General features: G+C 50.2%; 1 protein-coding gene across 4 annotated transcripts; it reads left to right on the forward strand.

Annotated features, from left to right (window-relative positions):
- The first annotated feature begins 196 nt into the window (after positions 1-196).
- On the forward strand, positions 197-24,986 carry RXRB (retinoid X receptor beta). 4 transcript variants are annotated; one of them, XM_042449881.1, is made up of 11 exons: positions 345-681; positions 9,438-9,533; positions 9,897-10,129; positions 10,268-10,421; positions 13,536-13,715; positions 14,674-14,900; positions 15,265-15,394; positions 15,713-15,845; positions 17,167-17,258; positions 18,055-18,160; positions 22,739-24,986. In XM_042449881.1, exons 1-11 carry the CDS (start codon positions 654-656, stop codon positions 22,884-22,886), a joined length of 1,527 nt encoding a protein of 508 aa, XP_042305815.1. In that variant the 5' UTR covers positions 345-653; the 3' UTR covers positions 22,887-24,986. The 4 variants fall into 4 exon arrangements, with proteins under 4 accessions (XP_042305819.1, XP_042305815.1, XP_042305816.1 ...); XM_042449882.1 differs by having other exon boundaries at positions 14,674-14,840; XM_042449885.1 differs by lacking the exons at positions 345-681; positions 9,438-9,533 and adding an exon at positions 197-337.
- Positions 24,987-25,729: the final 743 nt, after the last annotated feature.

The raw sequence follows: 25,729 nt of genomic DNA on the forward strand, positions 1-25,729 counted from the left end.
ATGCACTCCTATAACGAGGTAAGGGTTCGCAGCCGTCATCTTTCTTTATGGCAAGGCAAAGCTAGCTGAGGAAGCCTTTTCTGGGAGTAAATGCGGGGGAAATCGTTATTCGCAGAGCGGCTCATTATGGGAGGCCTCTTGACGTCACCGCCGCCATTTTTCTTGATGGCAAATCAAAACCCTGAGGAGATTTTCCCTTTTTCTTAAATCACAGGAAGGAGTGGACTAGGCCGCCGCGGGGCATGCCGGGAGGAGGCCCTCCCTCCCGAGTCCCTGGTTCCCAGTGCCTTGTGGGAAGCTCGAGCCGAGAGGAGAGACCGGGAGCGCGCGGGGCCTGGTGGGTAAAGAGAGGACAGAAGAGACCCACAAACGAGGGGGCGGCGTCGGGGTCCCCCCGTTGCCCTCATCAGCACAATAATAATCGGGGTTGAGCTTGGGTTTGGCGCGGCGCATGCTGGGAGCGCGGCCCAGGAGGCCCGAGGGGGCGGCCGCGGTGCCTTGTGGGTAAAGAGAGGCTGAGGCGGCGGCGCGGGCGCTAGGCCTCTGGCGCGGTGCCTTGTGGGAAGGCCCGGCCCAAGGGAGCCAGGCGCTGGGCCAAGGAGGAGGGTCGGGGCCCAGGCCCCCGAGGGAGAGAGGGAGGCAGGCTCCTCGCCATGGGAGACTCGGGACGCGCCGGAGCAGGTAAGGAAGGCAAGGGTCCCCATGGGAAGCCAGACGGAGGCGAGGGAAGGGGAGGGTGCCCCCCAAAACAAGGGCATGAAGTGGGGGAGGAAGAGGCGCCCCCGGAGAGGGGGGGAGCTGCCCCCTCCGCAAGTGAAAAAAGGGAGTCGCCCTCCTCACGTAGCCCCATGGGGCCATGATCGATCCCCCAGACTCCCTCTAGGGGGCATCCATCGAGCCCTACTGTCCTCCAAAAGATAGAGAGAACCCCCCCCCCCACACACACACACACTCTCTATAGGGGCCCACTGATCCCTATGGCCCTCCCCCGTAAGCAGCAGGGGGCAGGGGAAAGTGGAGGGGAGGAGCAGAGAACAAGTCTAGACACCCCCCTCCCAAGTGGAGGAGAGGGCAGATAAAGGGGGAAGGAAGGGGGTTGGCTTCACCCAAGGTGACCCCATTGATTCAGGACCCTCCCCCCGATTTTATGGGGGGGGTGCATCATTGCAGTGGCCTCTCTACATTCTGCATGAAGGAGCCCCGTGGATGTGGAAGAATCACCCCTGAAAAGAATGCTGCTCTTTGTAACCTTCTAGACCGCCCCCCAGGGCCACTCAGAGGCCGATCAGAGGAGAGTCATGCCAGAGTCCTCCAGAGGACCAGAGGAGTGTTTTCTCTAGGGACTGCTAGCTCCTCCAGCACAACTTTGTGGTCAATATCATATTGAGCAGGGAGCAAGCTTGTTTTCTGCTGCTCCAGAGAACAGGACACAATGGAGCAATGGATGCAAGCTACAGGAAAAGAGAGTCCAGCTTGAGAGTAAGGGCTGTTTGACAGGGGAGACTGTGGAGGAGTCTCCTTGTCAGCAGGGATGCTTGGATTGAGAGTTCCTGCATGGCAGAAGGGGTTTGGCCTGGAGGGCCCTTGGGGCTCTTCCAACTCGGTGATTCCATGATTCAAAGCTGTGAATGTGGAGGGCCAGCTGTATTAAGGATGTCTCCTAAATGGCTTTGGCTTTTGCAGTCTGGGTCTCCCCCCAAGTGACACAGCCCCCCACCCATAGGGTCATGACCCCCTCCCACTCATTTTATTGGGGGGGCTTGGAGAGAGACAGGAGGGGGTCAAGAGAGGAATAAATCTTTTAGATTGTAAGCCTGAGGGCAGGGAACCGTCTGACTAAAAAAAAAAATTATGTACAGCACTGTGTAAACTTACAGCGCTTTATAAATAAAGGTTAATAATAATAATAATAATAATAATAATAAAGGTTGTTGGTGGGGGGGGAGGAAGAAGAGGCTCACCCCCAGGCTCACCCCCAGACCATGGATGCATGGTAGGCCCAGTCCTCCCAACCACCCCATTTTTGGGGGGGGGGGTGGAGGTGTTGTTCTTATGACCACCTGTCTCTCCAACAGAAAGGGAAGAATAGGGCACACTTAGAAAGAGAAATATATTGGCTGCATCCACACTGGAGACATAACCCGGGTTGGCACCAGTTTTCAGCACCCTGGCTCAAGGCCCCACAACGTACTCCAGCTCCCAGAATCCCATAGCCTTGAGCCAGGCAAATTAAAGTGATGTTAAACCGGGTTATTTCTCCAGTGTGGGTGCAGCAACGAGGAGGAGGAGGCGGCTGTTGTTGTTGTTGTTGTCATTGTCGTTGTCTTAAGTGCCTTTGAGTCAGCTTGGGCTCATGGCAGCCCCACGGATGAGAGGACGATGCGTCCAAGGCCTCTTGTCCTCAGCCGTTCTGCGTAATTCTGCCTAATTCCTTCAGGGCTTGTCATTGCCGCCGCAGCCTCCTTGGCTGAGTCTCACCATCTGGCGTGCGCTCTATTCCTCTTGACTTCTACTGTTCCCAACATTACTGTCTTTTCTAATGACGTGACCGAAACACAACAACCACAGTTTTGCCGCCTTGGCTTCCAGGGAGAGTTCAGGCTTGATCTGCTCCAGGAGCCATTTGTTACTCTTTTTGGCTGTCCATGGCATCCTCAGCACTCTTCTCCAGCTCTGCATCTCAAAGAAGTGGATCTTCTTCTTTTCTTCTCTCCTGAGGGTCCACATCCTTACCTGGTAATAGGGAGTTCAAGGGCTTGAATCGTTCTGACTTTTGTGCTCAATTGTATTACTCTTTCGGATCTTGCCTCGTTCTTCCCTGGCTGCCCTTCCCATTCCTAGACTTCCCATTTCTTGGCTGCAGTCCCTGTGCTGATCAGTATTTGATCCAAGGTACAGCAAATCTTCCTCTAGTCATGGAACAGATTCATCTAGGCTGATTTTATGTACCTCCTCCATGGTCATTATTTTTGTTTTGTGCTTAACGTTATGTGTAACGTTAGGCCTACCTTTGTGCTTTCTTCTTTGACTTTCTTTGTGAACGCTTTGCAAGCCTTCCAGGTCTGTGATGCTTTCCGCTTGTAGTTTGGTGTCATCTGCTTATCTTAGATTGTTGATGTTCCTCCTGTCTTCACTCCTTCTTCACTTGCTGTTCATATGATATTTTCTGTGTACAAGTTGATCCGAGGCTGTCTTCCCCAAAGGGCTCATATCAAAGGTCTAGATGTCGTCCCCCGGTCATATATTGGCCCAAACCACACTGCATAAACAATTTCCTTTGAGGCTGCTTTAGCTGCCTTGGCTCAGTGCTAGGGAATCCTGGGAATTGTGGTTTATTGTGGTACCAGCGCTCTCTGACCTAGAAGGCTATATGCCTGTACATATTTTTGTAAATACAGCTCCCTGGATTCCCTAGCTTTGAGCCAGGGCAGTTAAAGTGGTCTCAAACCGGATTATTTCCGCAGTGTGGTTTGGACCATTGTAGAGACGGAAGGTTAAGGAAGTGGAATTATGAGGGTTAGGGTTATTTAGAGAGGGGAAGGCGATTTTAGAAAGAGGGGGTCTTATTAATGGAAGAAAGTGTGGGGATGGGGTGGTGGTGGTTTTTGCTAGTGTCTAGATGCCTACCCCTTGCCTTGCTCTGACCGAGTTCCTCTTTATTTCTGCTTGGGTTCCTGTTGATGTCCATCCCTACGATGTGGAAAGGGTTTCTCTACGCAGTAGCCACATATAGCCGCCAGAAATCCAACCAGGTGGAGCATGACCTTCTCTCTCTGGAGAAATGTGAATTGCAGATGACTTCTGAGGGGGCAAGTTTATTTAAGATTTCAAAGGTTTGTTGGGTGTGAGTGGCATCTGTGGAAAGCATGCCTCTGTCCCGTGTGGTGGTTGCCTCTATGGGAGGCATGGGTAGTTGTGCTCATGCTTTCCTTGGTCATCTGGTTGCGCCTCCACAGGAATTAGATTCTGGGCCACAGAGCCCCTTGGTCTGATATTGGAAGCCCCTTCCTGCTTGTATTGTCATATCTAAGCGTGGAGAAGAGAAGATTAAGAGGGGCATGAAGGTTAAGAGGGGAACTAAATTGTGAAAGATCTGGGAACCACCAAGCCCTCTGAGGAGCAGCTTAAGGAGCTGGAGATATTTAGCCTGGCAAAGAAAAGGTTAAGGGGTGCCATGATAGCCCTGTTTAAGTATTTGAAGGGGTGTTACATTGAGGAGGGAGCACACTTGTTTTCTGCTGCTCCAGAGAACAAGACACAATGAAATAATGGATGCAAGCTTCAGGAAAAGAAATTCCAGCTCAACATTAGGAGAAACTTCTAGACAGTAAGGGCTATTGGACAGTGGAACACACTCCTTCCTCGGAGATTGTGGTGGAATCTCCTTCTTTGGAGGTTTCTAAACAGAGGCTGGATGGCCATCCCTCAGGGATTCTTTGATATTGAGTTCCTGCATGGCAAAATGGGGTTGGACTGGATGGTCATTCTTGGGGTCTCTTTTAACTCTCTGATTCTCTTTGCCAAGGAGCCGGCCCTTTTGTGAGCAAGTGGAGCTGGTGTTTAACGGGAGGAAATGTTGATCAGCTTGTCTTTGGTCTTGACCAGCAGGCACTAGGTCTCAGATCCAGCGAAATCTTTGTTTCCAAAGGAAGGCCAGGCAGAGGGCCACTCTGCGGCTTCTCAGCTTTGCACATCTTCCTCTTTTCTACAATCCAAATTTTGGCAGAAGTGCTCTTGACCCAAAGACCCCAGCGCCCCACAAGAACTCCCCAATGGATAGGAACAAAATCCAGGTCAGGGTCCTAGCAAAGTAAAACCATCACTGGACCCAGAACAGTGGATCCAAGCTGCAGGAAAAGAGATTCCAGCTCAACCTTAGGAGGAACTTCCTGAGAGTAAGGGCTGTTCGACAGTGGAACAAACTCCTTCCTCGGAGTGTAGTGGAGTCTCCTTCCTTGGAGGTCTTTAATCAGAGGCTGGATGGCTATCTGTCGATGGGGGTGCTTTGATAGAGAGTTCCTGCATGGCAGAATGGGGTTGGACTGGATGGCCCTTCTTGGGGTCTCTTCCAGCTCTAGGATTCTGTGATTCTATGATCTAAATTTGCTGGGGTTAGGGCTTAAGTCCCCCTTGAAGTAGAAAATACTGCAAATAAAAAGCACTATTTTTTTTACCTGAGGGAACACCTATCTAGGAATCTCTAGGTCCTCCAGGGCAACTCTGTGGTCAACATCTTCTGTAAGTTGACCATAGAATCCCGTTGGAAGGCCTACAAATGCCTGGAGAAATGTTTCCCCTAGGAATCTCTAGGTCCTGCATTGCAACTCTTTGGTTGGCGGACCTAGAGATTCCTAGAGAGGACATATTAATCAAAACCACAAATAGTAAAAGCTGCAGAAGTCAAAGCCGCAAATGTGGAGGGCTGACTGTAGTGGCTAATCTCCTCGGAATACACCTCATGATAGGATCAGCATATGTTTAGAGCCAGCGTGATGTTGTGGTTGGAGTACTCAGAATGAAAAAAGGGGGAATTATAGGGGAAGGGATGGGGCAGTGCGGCTCCAAGGGGCACTCAAACGCCACCACCAGCCCCTTAAAAAACTGAGGAGCAGAGCTAGAGAAAGAGCTTGTTCTGGACCTTTTCTGGAGAAGACAGGGCATGCGCACCATGCGTCTCAGGCTCCTGAAGACTAGGAATGCAAAGATTTCTCACAGATTTTTTATTGTAGAGAAAGGAGGTGTTGACTCATCCGCTTTGCGCTTTGTCATGAAATTGCTCAACTGCTGCAAAAAAATGCACATTTTGGGGCATCTTTGCAAAAAAATTCATTTGCAAAAAAGAAAGCCCTCTATTCTTTTTGCGCTAAAGAATCCTTCTTTTTGCATAAATGACAATAATTTGTACAGAAGCTGATTTATTTTGTTCTAGACTGGTTTCATGCCAGAGGGATTTTTTATTTGTGTGTAGCAAACAGGGCTTTCTTCCTATCCACAAGCAAAGAATTTTAGGCTGAAAGAAAACCTTGAAATAATAAATATCATTGGGAAGCATGCATGCAAACGGGTTTTGTGGGTGTGCAAAAGGACTGGTTTCATGCAAAAGGTATTTTTTTTCATTTGTGTGCAGCAAACAAGGGTCTCCCCCCCCCCCCCCCAAATAAATGTTAGGCTGAAAAAAAACCTGACATAAAAATATCATTGGAAAATATGCATTTTTATGCTGGACGCTGGTCCCAGGATCCTTTGACCATTTGTGCTCAACATTTGTAGAGGGATTCCTTCCTGGATGAAGCTGTTGGACGATGGACATCTAAGAGCTTTCTATAGAGGAGGATAAAGTTCGACTGAGCATTAAAAGGAACTTCTTGACAGTGAGAGCAGTTCAACAGTGCAACCAGTTTCCTGGAGAGTTGGTTGGTGAGGTCTTCTTCTCAGACACCTTCATAAAGCTCTCAGGACATCTTCCATGGCTCTTTGTTGCCGGTGGGTTAGACTAGCTGACTTCTGGAGGACCCTTCCAATTCTATGTTTCCATAATAAACATACTGCAGGGGGGGAAACAGAGAAAATCAAAATGTGCAAATGGGGCCAGTCTTCCTCCCTCCTTTGGAGAACTGTCCTCTCCCCTAGTCTTTTTCCATCCTCCAGCTTAAAATTAAGTGCATCACAATCCCCGGCTGGCTGAGAAGGACTCCAGAGCCCATCTACTGGCCCTCATAGCCACAGCCCTTGGGGAGATGGACATGGCCTGCAGGAAGTCTGTGAGAGTTTGGCCATGGATCTGGAGGCATTGCTCAAGAGGGTTAGTCATCCCCAAAACAGCGGAAGGAGGGCTCTTGTCACATGGAGGACGACGGAGGTGGCTTTGTTTCCTGCTACAACCAGGGATTCAAGCGCCAACAAAGGAGATTTCAACAGAAGATCAGGGAGAGATTTCCTGACAAGAAGAGCTGGGACAGTAAGGTCTCCTCTCAAACCGAGGTCAGATGGCTGTCTCTTGTGCGCACTTCGGTGTTGGAGTGCTAGCTTCCTTGGCAGAGTTTTGGACTGTATGACCCTTGAGGGTCCCTTCTGTTGAGAGCTAGGGAGACCTTTCAAGGGGCTTTCCTGCAGGGGTCTGCAGACTGTTTTGGCGCCCTGTTCCAGTAGTTTCCCCAGTTTTCACCACCTGCAAAAGGTATCTGTCTGAATACATGAGTTCCTCCACGTTTGCTGGGCTTGGGGTAAAGGACCTGGCTGAATGTGGAATAACCGTAAATAAAAAAACATTCAGAGAACAGCTCTCTGGGAATCTCCAGGGCCTCCAGTGCGACTCTATGGTCAACATCTGCCCAAAGTTGATGATAGAATCATGGTGTATAGAGAAATATTTCTCTGGAAACTTCTAGGTTCTCCAGCATAACTCTCTGGTCAGTTTCTGGCAGAGTTGCGCTGGAAGACCTAGAGATTTCTAGAGAGAACATATTAATCAAAACCACAAATAAGAAAATCTGCAAAAGTCAAAGCCACAAATGGGGAGGGCCAACTGTAATTTCACCTCCCCTAGAACCGAATGCAAAAAACCAACTCTTTGGGATAGCAGCACCCAGAATCCCCCAGCCAGCGCAGCACCTGTGCCAGGGGAAAACAAATAGCCCCACAGTAACCATACAACACTTTCTAAAGACAATTTCCCCTTGGAATAGTTTGCTGTTAACCACCTGGCCTTGTGGGGTTTCAAAGCTGCTGGAACTCCCAGCGGTGTGCATTTTGGGATGTCCAGAAGCAGGGGTGGCTGTTACCTGGAGGGCCAGAACTGGACAAAGGATTATTCTAAGTGAGGCCTGACCAAAGCAGAACAGAATAGCACCATGACTTCCTTTGATCTAGAGACTATTTCTCCTCTTTCCCAGCCAGGGGCTTCAGGCCCTTTTCGATCACAGAATCACGCTGGAGGACCTACAAATGCCTAGAGAAGTGTTTTCTCTAGGGACCTCTAGGTTCTCCGTCAGCACAACTCAGTGGTCAACCTCCTGCAGAGTTTTGCAGGAGGACCTAGAGCAGTGTCCCAAACTTTGGCCCTCCAGGTATTTTGGACTTCAACTCCCAGAAGCCCCAGCAAGCTTGGCCAACAATCAAGAATTCTGGAAACTGAAGTCCAAAACATCTGGAGAACTAAAGTTTGGGAACAACTGACCAAGAGATCCCTAGAGAGTCAAACTGTATTGTGAAGTTGAAGGCTTTCCTGGCTGGCATCCATAGTTTTTTGTGGTTTTGGGGAGTCTGTGGCCATGTTCTAGGAGAGTTTATTCCTGATGGTTCACCAGCATCTGTGGCTGGCATCTTCAGAGAATGCTGGCATGGAAGAGAGTGGGGTTTATATACGGTTGGTTGAGCGGAAGCATTTCCCTGTTAATCTGTGTAGCGTTCTGTTGTTGAGTGGCAAGGCCTCAGGGCTGGAGGAAATACAAAAAGGGATTGTGTCTGCTTCATTAGGGGCCCATTATCTGCTGGGAAAACTCCGGACCCTGAGTGAGTTTTTTCATTTACATTTTGCTGGGTCTTGATTGTGTTGTTTTTCAGGACTGGTAGCCAAAGTTTGTTCACTTTCAGGATTTCGTCTTTCCACTGAAGTTGTCCAGGTTTTGTGGATTTCAATGGCTTCCCTGTGCATCCTTACCTGATAGTTGTTGGCCTGGTCCAGAATTTCAGTGTTTTCAAACAGCATTTTATGCCCCAGATGGTTTATTACGTCTTGTGCTTCTGCTGGTCTTTCTGGCTGACCCAGTCTGCAGCATCTCATGCAGTTTGAAAACACTGAAATTCTGGACCATGCCAACAACTATCAGGTCAGAATTCACAGGGAAGCTGTACTTACTTGGCAGAGGAGATACCATGATCAAAATGTAATAGTAAATGTTGTGGCAATATAGCAAAGAAATTGTGGAAACTGTAAATAGTAAATGGATAGCAATGGTGGCAGGATTTTGAAGCCGTTTCAGTATTTCTTCATCAGTAGTACTAAACTGTAGATCCCAGCTATGTATCGGTTCCAAAATTCAGTATCCAAAATGAAGTTTTTCCAAACGGTTGGAACTGTTATCTCAATTTTAGACTCATTTTTTGCCCCTTTCATTGTGAAGACGGCTTCCTACGTTGAAGACATATAGAGGATAGGCAGGTAGATTTGTCTGCCTGTCCAATTGCTTTAGATGTAGATTCCTTGCATACATCCAGACCTCATACAGAAGCTTGAGAAAAGGGCAAAAACAATTTTCCGTCTCGTTCCATTCAGAAACCACTTATGCGGGTTTTTTGTTGGATGTTTTAGGTGTGATTTTGGAAAATAATTAGATTTAATACTCATTTCTTTCTCCAAATCCAGGGAGGGAGTAGCTCCGGTGACTGGTGTTGTGTGGTGATGGTTGAGCCTTTAGTCATGCTTTATTTCTTTGCAGTAGTTGTTAAAGAAGAAGCACTTTGTTCAGGCGGGGGGATCAGTTGGGGGGCAGGACTTTTCCCCTTCAGTTCCTATATTGGGAGAAAGGTGGCATGTAAGTAAATGTAATAATAATAATAATAATAATATTTTTTTGGGGGGGTGCCTTCCCCTCTCCCTGTCCTTCCCCCCGAGCCGAAGGCAAGCGGCCAGGAAGTTGCCTTGGGCCCGCGTGTTTCCTAGTGGTTTTGCACAATATCCGGAGGGGAAGTGGAGGGTGCCCAGGGTGGGGGCTTCTGGGGAAAGGCTGGCAGGGTGGAGACTGGGGAGATCCCTCTGATTTGGGGGGGGGGGGCTTTGGGGCCCCCCCTTGATTTCACGGTGCTGCCTTTTCACTCTAACCCGCCTTCTGCCTTCTCTCCCTCCCTCCCTCCCTTCCCCCCCTCCCTCCCTTTCCCTTCTTCTTCCTCTTTTAAAGACTGCCGGAGTCCTGACAGCTCTTCCCTGAGCTCCTCTCCCCCCCTGAGGGGCACCGGGACGTCCCCGCCGCCTGAGCCCTCAGCTCCCTTGCACCCTTCCATGATCGGGTCGGCCATGACCACCTCCATCGGAGGGCTGGGCTCACCCTTCCCGGTCATCAGTTCCTCCATGGGATCCCCCGGCCTCCCTGCGACACCCTCCATCGGATACGGTCCTGTCAGTAGCCCTCAGGTGAGCGGCCCAGTCTCTGTACCCATGGTGGGCTTCTACAGAGGGGTAGGGGGCCAGAATACCCACTTTCTGGACTACAGTTATTTTGAGGCATTGGGCAGGACCAGTCCAACGTTCCCTTCTCTCATGCCCTTCCAGATCAACTCCACAGTCAACCTCTCTGGCCTCCACTCGGTCAGCAGCTCGGATGACGTGAAGCCCCCACTGGGCATGAGGGTGGTGCCCAGCCACCCCCACGGAGGTTTGATGCCAGGGAAACGCCTCTGCGCCATCTGCGGAGACCGGTCGTCAGGTGTGCGGGAAACCTGAGTTGGTGTTGGCATTTCCAAGGGAGGGGGGGACTCTGGATGGTCTGGTTCATGGTAGTGGGTGGGCTGTGGGCAGAAACACTAGCTTCCCAGTCTTTACAGATGGGCTTTGAGGCAGGACTGTGGGACTTTATTCATTTAATTCATTTGTATGCCCCCTTTCTCCCAAGGCAGGATTGCCAGTCAGCTCCCAGAACGAGTAGCAAAAAAAGCCAGAACATTTTTTAAAAATAAAAACAAATCCAAAATCAAAATATAATCCAATATAAAATTCTTTAAAAACTACAATGGGCCTCCCATATTTGCTGATGTAGCCCCTCTCCTGTGAAAGTGGGAAAACAGCAAATAAAAACCCACTCAATTTTTTTACCTGAGAGAAAACATCTCTAGGAATCTCTAGGTCCTCTTGAACAACTCTATGGTCAACATCTCCCAGACATAGATGGTGCCAGGACCAAAATAAAGCCTTCCTTTAAGATCTTAGGGTCCTGGCAGGTTCTTATGGGGAGATACTATCTTTCAGATAGTCTGGACCTAAGCCTTATAGGGTTTTATAGGTCATGACCAGCATTTTGAATTGTGCCTGGCAATAAACTGGTAGCCAATAAAGCTGTTTCAACAAAGGAGGTACAGTCTTCCTATAACTGAAAAGGGACAAAGATAACATGGATGATGGTGACAATGATATCGACATACATGTTGAATCTCCCTTACCCAAAACCCTTGGGGCCAGAAGTGTTTTGTGTTCTGGATTTATTTTGGATCTTGGAATATACTGTATGCATTTATAGAATGATCTATCTTAGAGATGGAGCCCAAGCTAAATGTGAAATTCATTTCTGTTTCATTTACAGTTGGCCCTCCACATTCACTGGGGTTAGGGGCTCAGGACCCCCATGAAAGTGGAAAAACCACAAAAAACCCACTATTTTTTTTTACCTGAAAGAACACCCTTCCAGGAATCTCTAGGTCCTAGCACAACTCTACTATGGTCAGCATCAAGTGGAGGTTGACCATAGAATTGTGCTGGAGGCAAATGCCTAGGGAAATGTTTGATCAAGGAATCTCTATGGTCAACTTCTGTCAGTCGCACTGGAGGACCTAGAGGTCCTAAAGAGAACCTATTCATCAAATCTGCAAATGATCAAATCCACAAAAGTCAAATCCACAAACATGGAGGGCCGACTGTACACCTTATACATGTAGCCTGAAGGTAAATTTTATATGCAATATTTTTAATACTTTTGTGCATGAAACAAAATTTGTGTACACTGAACCATCAGACAGCAAATTGCTCTTTCTGTCACCCATGTGGACGATTTGAGATTTTGGAATTTTCAATATCTGGAATTTGGGTAAGGAAGACTCATCAACCTGTATAGATAAAGACCGAGTTGGATTATGAGAGATGGCAGTCTTACGGAGAGCAGAATTGGAGACATGGTGAGGGACTAGACCTACAAGAGTGAGATGCAGCCCCTCAGAAAAAGTCCAACAACGGGGGGGGGGGGCAGGGAAGGGTCTCGGAACAAATCCTACATTTTTGGACAGTATCTAAATCTTTGGGCACTAAGGGGATGGGTATAGGAATAAAGGAAAACAATATGGCCTGTTCCAGGAGTGGTGCCTCTCGTTGTGATTGCGCTGTTGTGTTCCTCTTTGTGATGGTTTGGAACAGGCCACGTAATTCGATGATTTGTCCCTGATTCTGAATGCGAATCACCGGTGGCCCAGAATCTGAATCAGTCAAATCGGGTACACAGTGAAACTACGATTAGCTAGCTCTCCACGTTTACGGTTTTGACTTTTGCCAATTTGATTATTATGTTCTCTCCAGGAATCTCTAGGTCCTTTAGCACAAATCTGTGGTCACCTTCCAGTGAAAGTTGACCATGGAGTCACACTTGAGGACCTAAAGGTTCTAGAGGGAACACTTCTCTAGGCATTTGTAGGTCCTCCAGCGTGATTCTATGGTCAACTTCTGGCAGATCTATATCTAGAGATTCTTAGAGAGGTATTCTGCCAGGTTAAAAGATCTTTATATTTGTGTTTTTTGCAATGCTCTGAATCAGTCTAACAAAGAATACACTGTTTTTTAGAGGCAGTGGTCTGAGTGCTGGACTAGGAGACCAGGCTTTGAATGGGCATGAATTACACACTCTCAGAGGAAGGCAGTGACAAACCTGTCGAGAAATCCCAAGAAACAGCAAAGTGCAACGCTTTCAGTGTGGGATTAGGAGACCAGGGTTCAGATCCCTGCTCAGCTGGGGAAACCCACTGGGTCACCCTGAGCAAGTGACAGTCTTTCAGCCTCAGAGGAAGGCAAGAGGGGCAAGTCCCCTCCAAACAAATCTTGCCAAGAAAACCCCGTGATAGTTTTTGCCTCATGATCACTATAATTTCTTACCTGCCCCTCCCTATGGATAGCAGCAAGGAACAACAACAAATAAACAATGCATAATGCCAATTAAAATACATTAGTTTAAAAGGGTAAATAAGACATACACATTCTAAAGCAATCCGCATTTAAAATTCATCATTTAACAATCATAGTTTAAAAATCATCTGGATAGGCCTGCCAGAAAACACTGGACTTCAATGCTGTTTTAAATTTGGACAGCGTGTTCAGTGCTCTTAGAAATTCTGAGGCCATATCCTGCTGTCCAGTCTCTCCTGGCAGGTCATTCCACAGTCTGTGGGTGGCTGAAGATAAATTATTATTATAATTAAATTATTATGTTTATTTATTTCCCTCCTTCTTCCCATTACAAGTCCTCTGGGTGATTGTTTTTTGTGGGTTTTTCGGGCTTTGTGGCCATGTTCTAGCAGAATTTCTTCCTCTGGGTGATTGTTGCCAACCTAGTCCTGACCAACTGGATTAATGGGAAGCTTGGGAGTTGAGTGCCAGGCTGTGGTGATCGGGGTGGGTAGTTGATGAAGTGGAGATAAGGGGACAGGGCACAGAGTGCCGATGGAGAGGGGGGCTGAGGAAGGAGCCCCGCAGCCTCCGGGAGGGCAAGGGAGGGAGGGGCAGAGCTGACCCGACACTCAGTCCCCGCCTTCCTCCTCCTTCTGGCGCCCCCCGGCCCCCCCACCAGGGAAGCACTACGGGGTGTACAGCTGCGAGGGCTGCAAGGGCTTCTTCAAGCGCACCATCCGGAAGGACCTGACCTACACCTGCCGCGACAACAAGGACTGCATCGTGGACAAGCGCCAGCGCAACCGCTGCCAGTACTGCCGCTACCAGAAATGCCTGGCCACCGGCATGAAGCGCGAAGGTAGCGGGGAGGGGGCAGGCCCCAGAGGGGTGTTGGGGACAGACACTGGGAGGGATGGCGGCAGAGGGGGAGGTTGAGAGGCAGCTGGTTAGGCTGGCCATGAGACAGGAAGGGGACAGCAGGGTGGCACTTGTGAGTTGGACTCCTCTGCTGGCATTGCTTTGGTGGCCTCTCTGTAGCATTTGCCTCATAGAGGTGGGGATGGGGGACAGGTGGAGCACAGAGGGCGTTGGTGGAAGGGTCTCAGAAGCCCCTGGGAGATGGTTCTGCATGCCAGGGAATGGGAACCAGACTGGCCTTCATGGCCCCATGGGCTGTCTAGGTGGGACTCAGCCCCTCCCAGTTGGCAGTGTGGGGGCCGCTTTCCACCCACAGGGCCCCAGACTTTCGTGGATGGGGGGAACCCTAGCCAAGTTGGAGGGGAGCCACTCATCAGAATTGCCTTCCGTGACTCTGATGGATGTGGGGCTGGGGGTGTCTGGCTCCATGGAAGGGCAGTGCCAATAGTTGGGGTGTTCTCCAGGAGCAGTGGCAGCGGTTGATCTCTGTGTTCGTCCTCCCCCACAGCAGGGGGTCCCCACCACGGCTTCCTCGGGGTTCGGGGGGAGCCTTGGTGGCGGTTCCCTTGCCAGTGCCAGGCCAGGCAGCATCAGGCATGACTCTCGGTCCTCCTCTTGCCTCTCAGGACAGGAAGGGGACCGCGCTTGCTGCCTGTGCAGCCTGGCCTGGTGGTGGTCAGTCCCCTTATTCCATCTGCCCCCCCTTCCTCCTCCTCCTCCAAATTGTGACAAAGTTGGCACTTGGATCCTGTTAGAGGATGTCAATGAGAAGCATCCGAGAGTGCGCCACATCCCATTTCTGCCCTTTGGGGATCAATAGTAAGAGGAGTAGGGGCCTTCTGGATTGTCTCTTTGACCCCAGTCTCTTTTCATGCCTCCCCACCTGCCCTCCCACCCAGCGGTGCAAGAGGAGCGCCAGCGCGGCAAGGACAAAGAAGGGGAGGGGGACCTGGTTGGGGGCGGTGCCAATGAAGACATGCCTGTGGAGAAGATCCTGGAAGCCGAGCTGGCCGTCGAGCAGAAGTCGGACCAAAGCGTTGACGGATCCGGCACGGGGGGCAGCTCGGTGAGTTGGCGGGGGGCAGCGGGATCGGGACGCTCGCCCCAGACGTTTGACACCAGCGAGGTAAATACCAGCAGGGCTTGCAGAGGTTAGGCTACCAGGGACGGTGGGAGAGTCGGGTGGGAGGGTCTCGCATGGAAGTCGTGCATTTGAGGCTGGGGTGGGGGGGTCAGATGTCTAGTGTGAGGCTCCCTGGAGGGGTCCCAAAAGGAGGTTTGTGAACAAATTAGTTGAGGGACCCTCGGGAAGCGGAAATTTTGGGACCTTGTGGGTCAGATGGAGGGCTGGCTATATACCTCAAGAAAGAGGTAATGAGTTAGTGCTGAGGGGGGTTGAAGTGGGGAGAGGGGTGTTTGCAATGCTCCCCCCTTGGCAAAGGCCCCCCACCCACCCTCCTCGTCTTCCTCTTCTACGCCGGCTCTCGCAGCCCAACGACCCCGTGACCAACATCTGCCAGGCAGCCGACAAGCAGCTCTTCACGCTGGTGGAGTGGGCCAAGCGCATCCCCCATTTCTCCGAACTGCCCCTCGACGACCAGGTCATCCTATTGCGGGCAGGTGAGTGAGGGGCTAGTGGAGCATCCGTAGGGCTCAGCTTGCTGCTCTCCATGCCACCTTTGAACAGTGCCCACCTCCTTAGCTGGGAGGCCCCCAAGCCCCTGCCTGCTGGCAAAGGGGTGGGGAACAGGGGTCCAGTCCAGTTGAGTTTGCCCTCCCCCCCAAGGGGCCCATTGGGGGTCTCTATGTGACTGGTTCAGCCTTTCATCCACTAACTCTTCTCTACTCCACTGCCATGGGTCCCTGCATTGGTAGAAAGGTAGGATATAAGTTAATAATAATAATAATAATAATAATAATAATAATGCTCCATGGCAGGTTGGAACGAGCTGCTGATCGCCTCCTTCTCGCACCGCTCCATTTCAGTGAAAGACGGGATTCTGCTGGCCACAGGCCTCCATGTCCACCGCAACAGTGCTCACAGCGCCGGCGTGGGAGCCATCTTTGACAGGTGCCCTTGGGAGGCATGCCTGGGAGTAGGAGGGTTGGGGGAGGTAGGAGGCTGGATGTGGGAGGGGGCAAAGGGGGGTGGAAAGGGCTTCTCTCTCCCTCTAGCGGATTGCCCCCTTATGGCCTGTTGGGTCTTTTTAATCCAACCCTCTCCCCGCCCCCAATGGTTGGGCAAGTCGCTCTCTTTCAGTCTCAGAGGATGGTAGTGGCAAAGCCCCTGCAAGGAAACTTGCCAAGCTCTGTACTGTGTTTGCCTTAGGGTTGCCGTAAGTCAGAAATGAATTGGGGGCACAAAACAACAAACACAAAGTGGGGGTCCATCCACCAGCCATCGCCTCCTCTTCGGTGGAAAGTTTCCAGGGGAAAGAAGCCATCCTAGCAAAGGTGCACAGATTGTACCAGTCCTTGGCTAACCCTAATTCTCATGCTGTTTGGCCTCAATGGAGACAGAAGGAAGGTTTTCCTGTTCCAGTCTCTTTGTCAAACCTTAGAGTTGGAACGGAACCCTAAAGGCCATCTAAACCAACCCTCTGCTGTGCAGGAATCCACAACTAAAGCCCCTGAGAGGTGGCCATCCTCCAAAATCTCCAAATGATCTCCTAAGAAAGAGAGAAAGATCTCCACCATCCTTCAAGGCTGTTTACAGTTGCCCCTCCATTTTCACAGACTTCGGATCCCCAACCCTTGCTTACTCGCGAGGGGCAAATGGAGGGGGAAGCAATGGGTGTGCGCCCATGGATGCGTGCCACTATTCAAACCAATGGGGTTGAATATCTGCAATTTCCATTTTCAAGAGGGAACGGATTCCCAGCAAAAACGGAGGGGTGACTGTATTTGTAATTTGAATCCATTGGTTTGTGTTTCATTCTCTGGTGCAGTAAAAAACAAGCCACCTCTATCTTTTTGTGTGACTTCCCTTCAGTTAAGGATGACTCTTATCTCAATTTCCTCTTATCCAAACAAAACACACCCAGATCCCTAAGCTATCCTCAGCGGTTCCCCAACTTCAGCCCACCCAGGTTTTGGACTTCAGCTCCCAAAATTTCTGTCAATCAAGTTGGATGGGAGTTCTGGGTGCTGAGGTCCAAAATCTCTGGAGGACCAGAGTTTGGGAACCATCCTTCACGCAGGAATAAGCTTGGAGAAGGAGCAGTTAGAGGTGCCAAGACCTGCAAACATCTAACTGCTCCTTCTCCAAGCATATTTCTATGTGAATATTGAATTTTCAAAGGATGCCTGCCACTGTGTTCCTCTGGGCATCACCTCTCAAGTAACCCATGCCTCCTCTCCCTCCTTCCCACATTTCTTTCCGTCCTCCGCAGGGTGCTGACCGAACTGGTGTCCAAGATGCGCGACATGCGGATGGACAAGACGGAGCTGGGGTGCCTCCGAGCCATTATCCTCTTCAACCCAGGTCAGGGGCCTGGGGGGCACCCATGGGGGTCGGCACTGGCCCTTTTTGTGTCCCTTGCAGAGACAAAGTGGCTTTGTGTATGTGTAGGAGACAGACAGACAGACAAAGGACTCGGCATGGTAGGGTTGCTGTGCGTTGGTTTATGACACTTCTCTCTGCTTCTAGTTTATTATTATTATTATTATTATTATTTTATTACCTGCCTCTACTCATGAATCGAGGCAGGGAACAACAACAGTTGACAAATAGATACACAGCTAAAACACATTAGTTAAAATATAAAGCATACCCTCCACATTTGCTGGCTTTAGGGCTGCAGGAACACCCCCCCCCCCCCGATGAAAGTAGAAAAGCAGCAAAAAAAACCACTTCTTGTTTTACCTAAAAGAATATCTCTCTAGGAATCTCTAGATCCTCCAGGGCAATTCTGTGGTTAACATCTGCCAGAGTTTGACCATAGAATCTCGATGGAGGACCTACAAAAGCCTAGAGAAGTGTTTTCTCTTAGAACCTCTAGGTTCTCCAGCACAAGTCTGTGGACAATTTCCGGCAGAATTGTTCTTGAGGACTTAGAGATTCCTCTAAGAGACAACATAGTAATCAAAACTGTGATTAATCAAAGGTGCAAATATCGAGGGACAATTGTGTTTCTGTGTGTGACTTTAAGCCAACCATGGTTTGAGCCCCCAAATAGGTTTTCCTTTTTCCATGTGGGGGTCATTGTGTGTCCATATGGGTCTCTGTTTTGGAGTGTGCTGATTCTCCTGTTGGTTCTCCTTCCCATGCCACTCTCCAGACGCCAAGGGGCTCTCCAACCCGGGTGAGGTGGAGCTCCTGCGAGAGAAGGTCTACGCCTCTCTGGAGTCCTACTGCAAACAGAAGTACCCTGAACAGCAGGGCAGGTATGGGCAAGCGGTCTCTTCGGGGGGGGAAACTAGGCTGGGGGGCACCTGGGAGGATGACCCCATGGATTTTATTGAGGTCTCTTAGGCAAGTGGTCCTCAGAGGTACTTTTACCTTTTAAGGGCATTTAGGTCATCATCATCATCATCATCATCATAGAATTACAGAGTTGGAAGAGACCGCAAGGGCCATCCAGTCCAACCCCCTACCATGCAGGAAATCCAAATCAAAGCATCCCAACAGATGGCCATCCAGCCTCTGTTTAAAGACCTCCAAGAAGGGAGATTCCACTACACTCCGAGGAAGGAGTGTGTTCCACTGTTGGACAGCCCTTGCTGTCAGGAAGTTCTTCCTAATGTTGAGGTGAAAGCTCTTTTTCTGTAGCTTGCATCCATTGTTCCAGGTCCTAGTCTCTGGAGCATCAGAAAACAAGTTTTCTCCCTCCCCAATATGACATCCCTTCAAATATTTAAACAGGGCTATCATCATCAGGGAATCTCAGAAGAGGTTTTTCTGAAGGCAGGATCGATGTCTGAAAGCGATCCCACCTTCAGCTCACTCTGTTACCCAGAATAGATTGGGGAGCTTACCAACCATGTCACAGAACCTTACCTTGCTCCTTTGTAATGCCAGGCCGGTAAAGAATAAGACCCACATCATCCACAACCTCCTTGTGGATGAGGAAGCCGACCTGGCCTGTTTCACAGAGACCTGGCTGGGGGATGATAGTGCCATCACTTGGAATCGAGTCTTCCCAGCTGGGTACTCTGTTAATGAGCAGGTAAGGGAAAGTGGGCGAGGGGGCGGAGTGGCACTGGTCCACAGAGATAATCTCACCTTGACTAGGGCCCGTTTGGCGGTCTGCCGCCGCCGCCAGTTGCAGTGTCCAGGAACTGCAGCAGCCACACGGCGCGGTTCCCAGACGCTGCAGAGAAGGAGTGCGAAAATCGTGCTCCTTCCTGGGCCCCGGAAGAGACTCCGTGAGGCGCTAGTCGTGCACTCGCTACGTCACTTCCGGGGCGCGACGTGCGGATGCAGAGCGTCTGCTACGTCAAGATGGCGGCGGCCGTGTGGAACGACCGCCACCATTTGTTACGGACTCAGTCCGTGGTAGGGTTAGGGGCGTCTGGAAGAGACACCCCTTTCTAACCCTAGCACGGACTGAGTCCGTCCTAGGGTGCCCATGTGTAATGGGCCTAGGATACCTATCCGGAAAACTGACCGCTTCAAGTGTGTGTACCTCAGCCTGAAAACCAAGGATAGTATAGGGATTCTGTTAATATACCATCCACCCAGTTTTCTAACAGACTCCCTATCCAAGCTGACAGAGCTGGTCTTGGAGTTGTTGATGGAATCACCCAGACTTATAATTCTGGGCGACTTCAACATCCCACTTGAGACCAGTTTAACAGGTGTGGCTCTGGAGTTCATGGATTCCATGACAGACATGGGCCTATCCCAATTGGTTTCCGGGCCAACGCATTGCGCAGGTCATACCCTCAATGCAGTCTTCAGTACGGAACAGGAATATCCATCCGTAGGCGCAGGTGATCAATACCACCGCACTGTCGTGGACGGATCATTTCCTGGTTAAGGCTGAACTAAGAGCCACAGTCTGCCCTGTCGGGGGTGGAAGACCCATTAGAATGGTCTGCCCTCGAAGGTTAATGGAACCAACTGGATTCCAGAAAGCCTTAGAGGGTTCCTTGGTTGGTAATGCCGATGATTCTGTTGAAGCTTTGGTTAATACCTGGAACACCGATCTCGCCAAGGCCATCAACACAATTGCTCCCAAGCGTCCTTTCCAACCTGCTCCTAATCTTAAATCATGGTACGCTGAAGATCTGAGGAAAATGAAGTGGGTTGGACAACGACTAGAGCGTGACTGGCATGACACTTGATTTATCTGACAGAGCTCATCATAGGAAATTTCTTCGTACCTATAGAGAGGTGATACAGGCAGCGCAGAGATCTTTCTCCTCTGCATGTATCGCATCTGCAGAGTCCCGCCTAGCAGAGCTGTTTAGGGTGGTAAGGGAACTGACACAGGTTCTACCTGTGCAGAACCCTTTGCTTAACCCGACAACAGCCAACCCGCTGTTGAGGTTAAACTGGATTGGTTTGAGTTTGTGAATACCGATGACGTGGACCAGAACCATGGAAATGTGAAGAAGACGACATTTCCCCCCGATACCTGCCCATCATGACTGGCCGTCCAGGGGTGATGCCTTGATGGCATTTCTTGAAAGTGTCATCAATGCATCCCTTAGGGAAGGTTGTGTTCCAACTTGCTTAAAAGAGGCGGTTGTTAGACCGCTCCTGAAAAAAACCTTCTCTGGACCCCCTGGATATGAACAACTATAGGCCTGTTTCTTTGCTGCCATTTTTGAGCAAGGTGATCGAGAGGGCTGTCGCCCTTCAACCCCAAGCCATCTTGGATGAAACCGATGATCTAGACCCATTTCAAACCGGCTTCAGGACAGGGTTTGGGGTGGCGACTGCCATGGTTGCTCTGGCTGACGATCTTTGTCTAGGCATTGGCAGAGGAAGCGTGACGCTGTTGGTGCTTCTAGACCTCTCAGCGGCCTTCGACACAATAGATCACGACATCCTCTTGGAACGCCTGGGAGAGTTAGGAACTGGTGGCACTGCACTCCAGTGGTTCCGGTCCTTCCTCTCAGGTAGATTCCAGAGGGTGATGCTCGGGGACAGTCGCTCCTCGAAAACGGAGCTCAAATGTGGCGTCCCTCAAGGCGCCATACTGTCCCCGATGCTATTCAACATTTATATGAAGCTGCTGGGAGAAATCATTCTCAGACATGGGGCAGGGTTATCAGTATGCTGATGACACCCAAATATATTTCTCCATGGTCCTGATCAACAGCTATGACAACAGATGGCATTTCTCCCCTCAATCAACGTCTTGAGGCGGTAATGGGCTGGATGAGGAAAAACAAACTCAGGCTGAATCCAGACAAAACTGAGGTACTTACAGAAGGGGCCCCCAAACCAGGTATAGGGTTGCAACCTCCAGTCCTAGATGGGGTCACGCTCTCCACAAAGGACTGTTTTCGCAGTCTGGGGGTGCTCCTAGATCCGTCGCTTCACATGAGAAATCAGGTGAATGCAACGATCAGGAGCGCCTGCTATCAGCTCCGGCTGATACGCCAGCTGCGTCCTTTCCTGGAAGCAAAGGACCTAGAGACTGTTGTACATTCACTGGTAACTTCACGACTTGATTTCTGTAATGCGCTCTACATGGGGCTACCCTTGTGCCTAGTCCGGAAACTTCAACTAGTGCAAAATATGGCAGCCAGGCTGGTCGCCGGAAAAACTAGGAGTGACCGAATAACACCCATCTTAAAATCTCTTTACTGGCTGCCTATCAGTTTCCGGGCACAGTACAAGGTCTTGGTTATAACCTTTAAAGCCCTACATGGCTTGGGTCCAACCTATTTGAGGGATCGCCTGCTTCCATATAATCCGCCCCGCTGCACCCTCAGGTCCTCTGGGAGGAATCTATTGCAGCCTTTGAAAACCAGACTAACTGCTCCCTCCCAGAGGGCCTTCTCTGCAATGGCTCCCAAACGGTCTGCCAGACGAGATCCGTCAAATTGCCAGCTTAGACAGCTTTAAAAAAGCTGTCAAGACGGATCTCTTCCGGCAGGCCTTTCCTGATTAAAGTGCCCGGCCACAGAATGACCGCCCTCACATCCTAGAATAGCCCACCGCTCTGTCCTTGGTATATTTTTTTATTCTGTTTTTAATAGATATTTTAATTGTAACATGTTTAATCCTGTTTTAAGGGGGGGAATTTGGGACATAATGTTGCAAATGTGGATTTTAATATGTTGTGAGCCACTTTGATTGTCTAGTTACAGAAAAGCAAGATACAAATAAAAGTTTTATTTATGATTTATTATTATTATTTTCTGGTTGCTTCCTCTAAAATAGAGCCTCCAGCACCAGGTATTCCTTGGCGGTCTCTCTTCCAAGGAATAACCAGGCTGACCCTGCTTAGCTTCCAAAATGAGATAGGAACTGGTGCCTTCAGGGTAGGCACACAACAACAATTTCATGGAGACTTGGAAGGGAGAGGCAGAAATGCACAACTAAAACACACCAACCTCTGTGTGAAGACCCCCAGAGAAGGACCCTGTGAGGGAGTCTGTGTCACTCCCAAACAGCCCTTACACTCAAGAAATTCTTCCTGATGTTGAGCTGCAGTGTCTTGCCTTGCAGTTTGAACCCACTGGTTCATGTCCTGGTCTTTGGGGCAGCAGAAATCAAGCTTGCCCCCTCTTCCTCACGACAGCAGATATTTCAGAAATGGCTCTCATTGTGTCCCTGGTGTAACAGGGCAATGGACAGCCTTGGAGGGCTTCCCTCCTGTGGAGGTCTTTAAACCAAGGTCCAGTGGTCATCCTTTGTGAGTGCTTGGGACTGGGTGGCCCTTGGGGGTTCTGTTCCGACTCTAGGATCCTTTGTATTCCTGCATGGCAGAAGAAGAGGGTTGGGCTGGATGTCCAGGGGGGGGCTCTGTTCCAAATCTGAATGCCTGCCCCCATCTGTTGCAGGTTTGCAAAGCTCCTGCTCCGCCTGCCAGCCCTGCGTTCGATTGGCCTAAAGTGCCTGGAGCACCTCTTCTTCTTCAAGCTGATTGGGGACACCCCCATCGACACCTTCCTGATGGAGATGCTGGAAGCCCCCCACCAGATGTCCTGACCGGACCCCCGAAGGAGACAACACTCCAGGGAGGAGAAGGAGCAAAGACCAAGGGGGAAGGCCCTTCATGGACAGCGGCGCATAGACACTCTGCGCCAGACCCTGGCACCCACACATCCTGGACCCTCCTCGCCCTCTTCCTCGTGACACTGCAGCCCTCCAAACCCCCCATGCATCCCTCTTTCTGCCATGCCTGGATTTTAGGGGCACTCTTTGGAGCAGGGATTGGGGGGGGGGGGAACGTGTGCTTTGGATTAGCCTTCCTTCCCCAAATTTTGGGGAGCGGCGGGGCGGGAGGCTCTTCCTCAGGTCCCCCAACCCATACGTGGCCAGAGCCGCCCGCAGCCATGGACACTGCTCAGAATCAGGTTTAAAGTCAAGGTACTCCACGATTAATAGGGCTGCTGTGGCTCCCTTAGCGGGGGGCACTGTCACCCCTCTATGCTTTTGGGGGGTTGAGGTGGAGGTCCTGTCCCAAAAAAATCCTTCTTTCTTTTGACCTCTTTTAACATCCTTTTCTTTTTTGGACTCTGAAGACGTGAGTAGTTGGGGTTAATTTCTTAGTGTTGGGGTGCAGTGGGGGGGCTCTGTATCCCCCCATGGCACGACAGACCCCTCCCACAATAATAGGATTATTTGTTTTAATCACTACCCCCCTGCATTTAAATCCCTGGGGACAGGAAAGGGGGGGCACCCTCACATTTGTATTTTCTTTTAGCCTCAGTAACGGTTATCCAGTGGTTCCGGTTAGGTTTATTTTCTTCCCCCCCCCCCAAAAAAAAATGTCCCCAAGGACTGAACAAACGCCTTCTCTCACCCCCAAGTCTATCCAGGACTGAATTTCTCACCCCCCTGTACCCCCCAAAAAGAGAAATACTGGTTTATCTGCACTTTGGCCCTCATCTATGCAAGGAGGGGTGGAATTTGGGGTGGGAGGGAGGGAAAAGGGGGTGGGTTGGCTTGGGGTTGGGTTGTCCCCCACTTTCCTCCCACTCTTCTGGGGGGGTTGCAAGCACTCCCCAGCCCCTAAGTGTAAAGATTTGACTCTCCCCCTCCTTCCTCTTAAGTCTTGGGGCCTTGGATTGTGTGGGAGAGGAATCAGACATTTGGGGGTGTCAGCGATGCATTGTTTAGGAGAGCACATGCCATTTTTGCTCCCTTGCTTTCCCTTAATGGGCCGAGGGCATGCTCCTCAGTGCCCCCATTATACATGTCAGATCATAACCCTTCACCCCACCCCCCAGTATTCCCAGTTTCCAAAGGAGGGACTGAAAGTGGTGTGTGTTTTTGATTTTGGGGGGAAGGAAACAGGGAGCCCCTTCCATGCACGTTGCTCTCTTTCTAAACCATCATCCCCCCCCCACTCCCCATTTTGCCCCAGCATGCCTGGCTTCATTCATTCTCCCCACCACCACCAAAAAAAACCCTCACAAATTTATTTCCGTTCTGTTAGTCCGTCTCTTCTGCGCACCCTCTCCCCTGGATAAACCACGTTTTTTATTTTGGGGAAGCATATTGATTTAATAAAAAGCTGCTCTTTCCAGAGGCCCCCCCCCCAATCACTCCTGTTCCTGCTTTCCCTTTTTGTTGGGGGAATGATTCCCCCCAATTTCCCCCAAGATTTAGCTGAGCCTCTGCAAAATCAGCTGTGGTGTCTCTGGGTGCGTGCAGAGTGCCAGGCTTGATTTGAACCCAGGACTGGCCAATTTTTTAAATGCACTTGAGGATGTTAAATTGGGGGGGGGGGGGTTAATTTCTGTTTTAAGACTCCCTCCCCTAGAAATGGTTGTCTCTGTCTTTATGAATTTCCTCCTCTGGCCACAAGAGGGTGCCATTGCCTCATCTATAGAGCCAGATTTTGGGGGCTCACTTTCAGATCTCTATAATTTTACTCTCCACCCCTCTTTTAAACACTATGCCCCCCAAGCCCCCCAAAATAGTCCTGATGGCCAAGCCATCTCTCCGCAAGACACGGTTGGCCCCAGAGACCCCCAAATCCCAACGGGCTCCATCTTGTTGTACTTTTTCTTCCGTGGGGTGGGCGAGTGGGGGCCATCTGTGCCACCCCAAAACTTCGGAAGAATAAAACTTTAAAATATCTGTCTCCCTTTCTTTGGTTCCCCCAGCTATAAGTTTATTCTGGTAGAGGTCTCGCCCTTCTCCCTACACACATTAGGGCTGAGTCTGCACTGCAGAGTTAACCCAGTTTGATGCCGCTTTAATGGCTGTGGCTCCTTGCTGTGGAACTCCTGGGATTTATAGTTTTTTATGGTAACGGCGCTGTCTCTGAACTGAGCTGTGGCAGTTAAAGCAGTGTTAATTTCTCCAGTGCGGATGCAGACAGTCCCACTGGGCATTCATTCGTTTTTTTGAAGCCACAGTAAAACCAGCCTCAGATGCAAAGTCATCAAGCTGTCTCTGAACAAATCTTGCCAAGAAGACCCTCGGAACCCTAGAGTTGGAAGAGACCCCAAGAAGGCCCCTGATCCAGTCCAAACCCCTTCTGCCATGCAGGAACTCTCCATCAAAGCATCTCCATTGACAGATGGCCATCCAGCCTCTGCTTAAAGATTCCAAGGAAGGAGACTCCTCCACAATCTCTGAGGAAGGAGTGTCTTCCACTGTCAAGCAGCCCTTACTCTCAGGAAGTCTCTCCTAATGTTGAGCTGGAATCTCTTCCCCTGGAGCTTGCATCCATTGCTCCATTGTGTCCTATTCTATGGAGCAGCAGAAAACAAGCTTGCTCCCTCCTCGATATGACACCCCTTCGAGTATTTAAATAGGGCTATCATATCACCCCTTAAAGCCTCTCTTCTCCAGGCTAAACATCCCCAGCTCCCTAA

This window comes from Sceloporus undulatus, chromosome 2, assembly GCF_019175285.1.
Source record: "Sceloporus undulatus isolate JIND9_A2432 ecotype Alabama chromosome 2, SceUnd_v1.1, whole genome shotgun sequence".
Taxonomy (NCBI): domain Eukaryota; kingdom Metazoa; phylum Chordata; class Lepidosauria; order Squamata; family Phrynosomatidae; genus Sceloporus; species Sceloporus undulatus.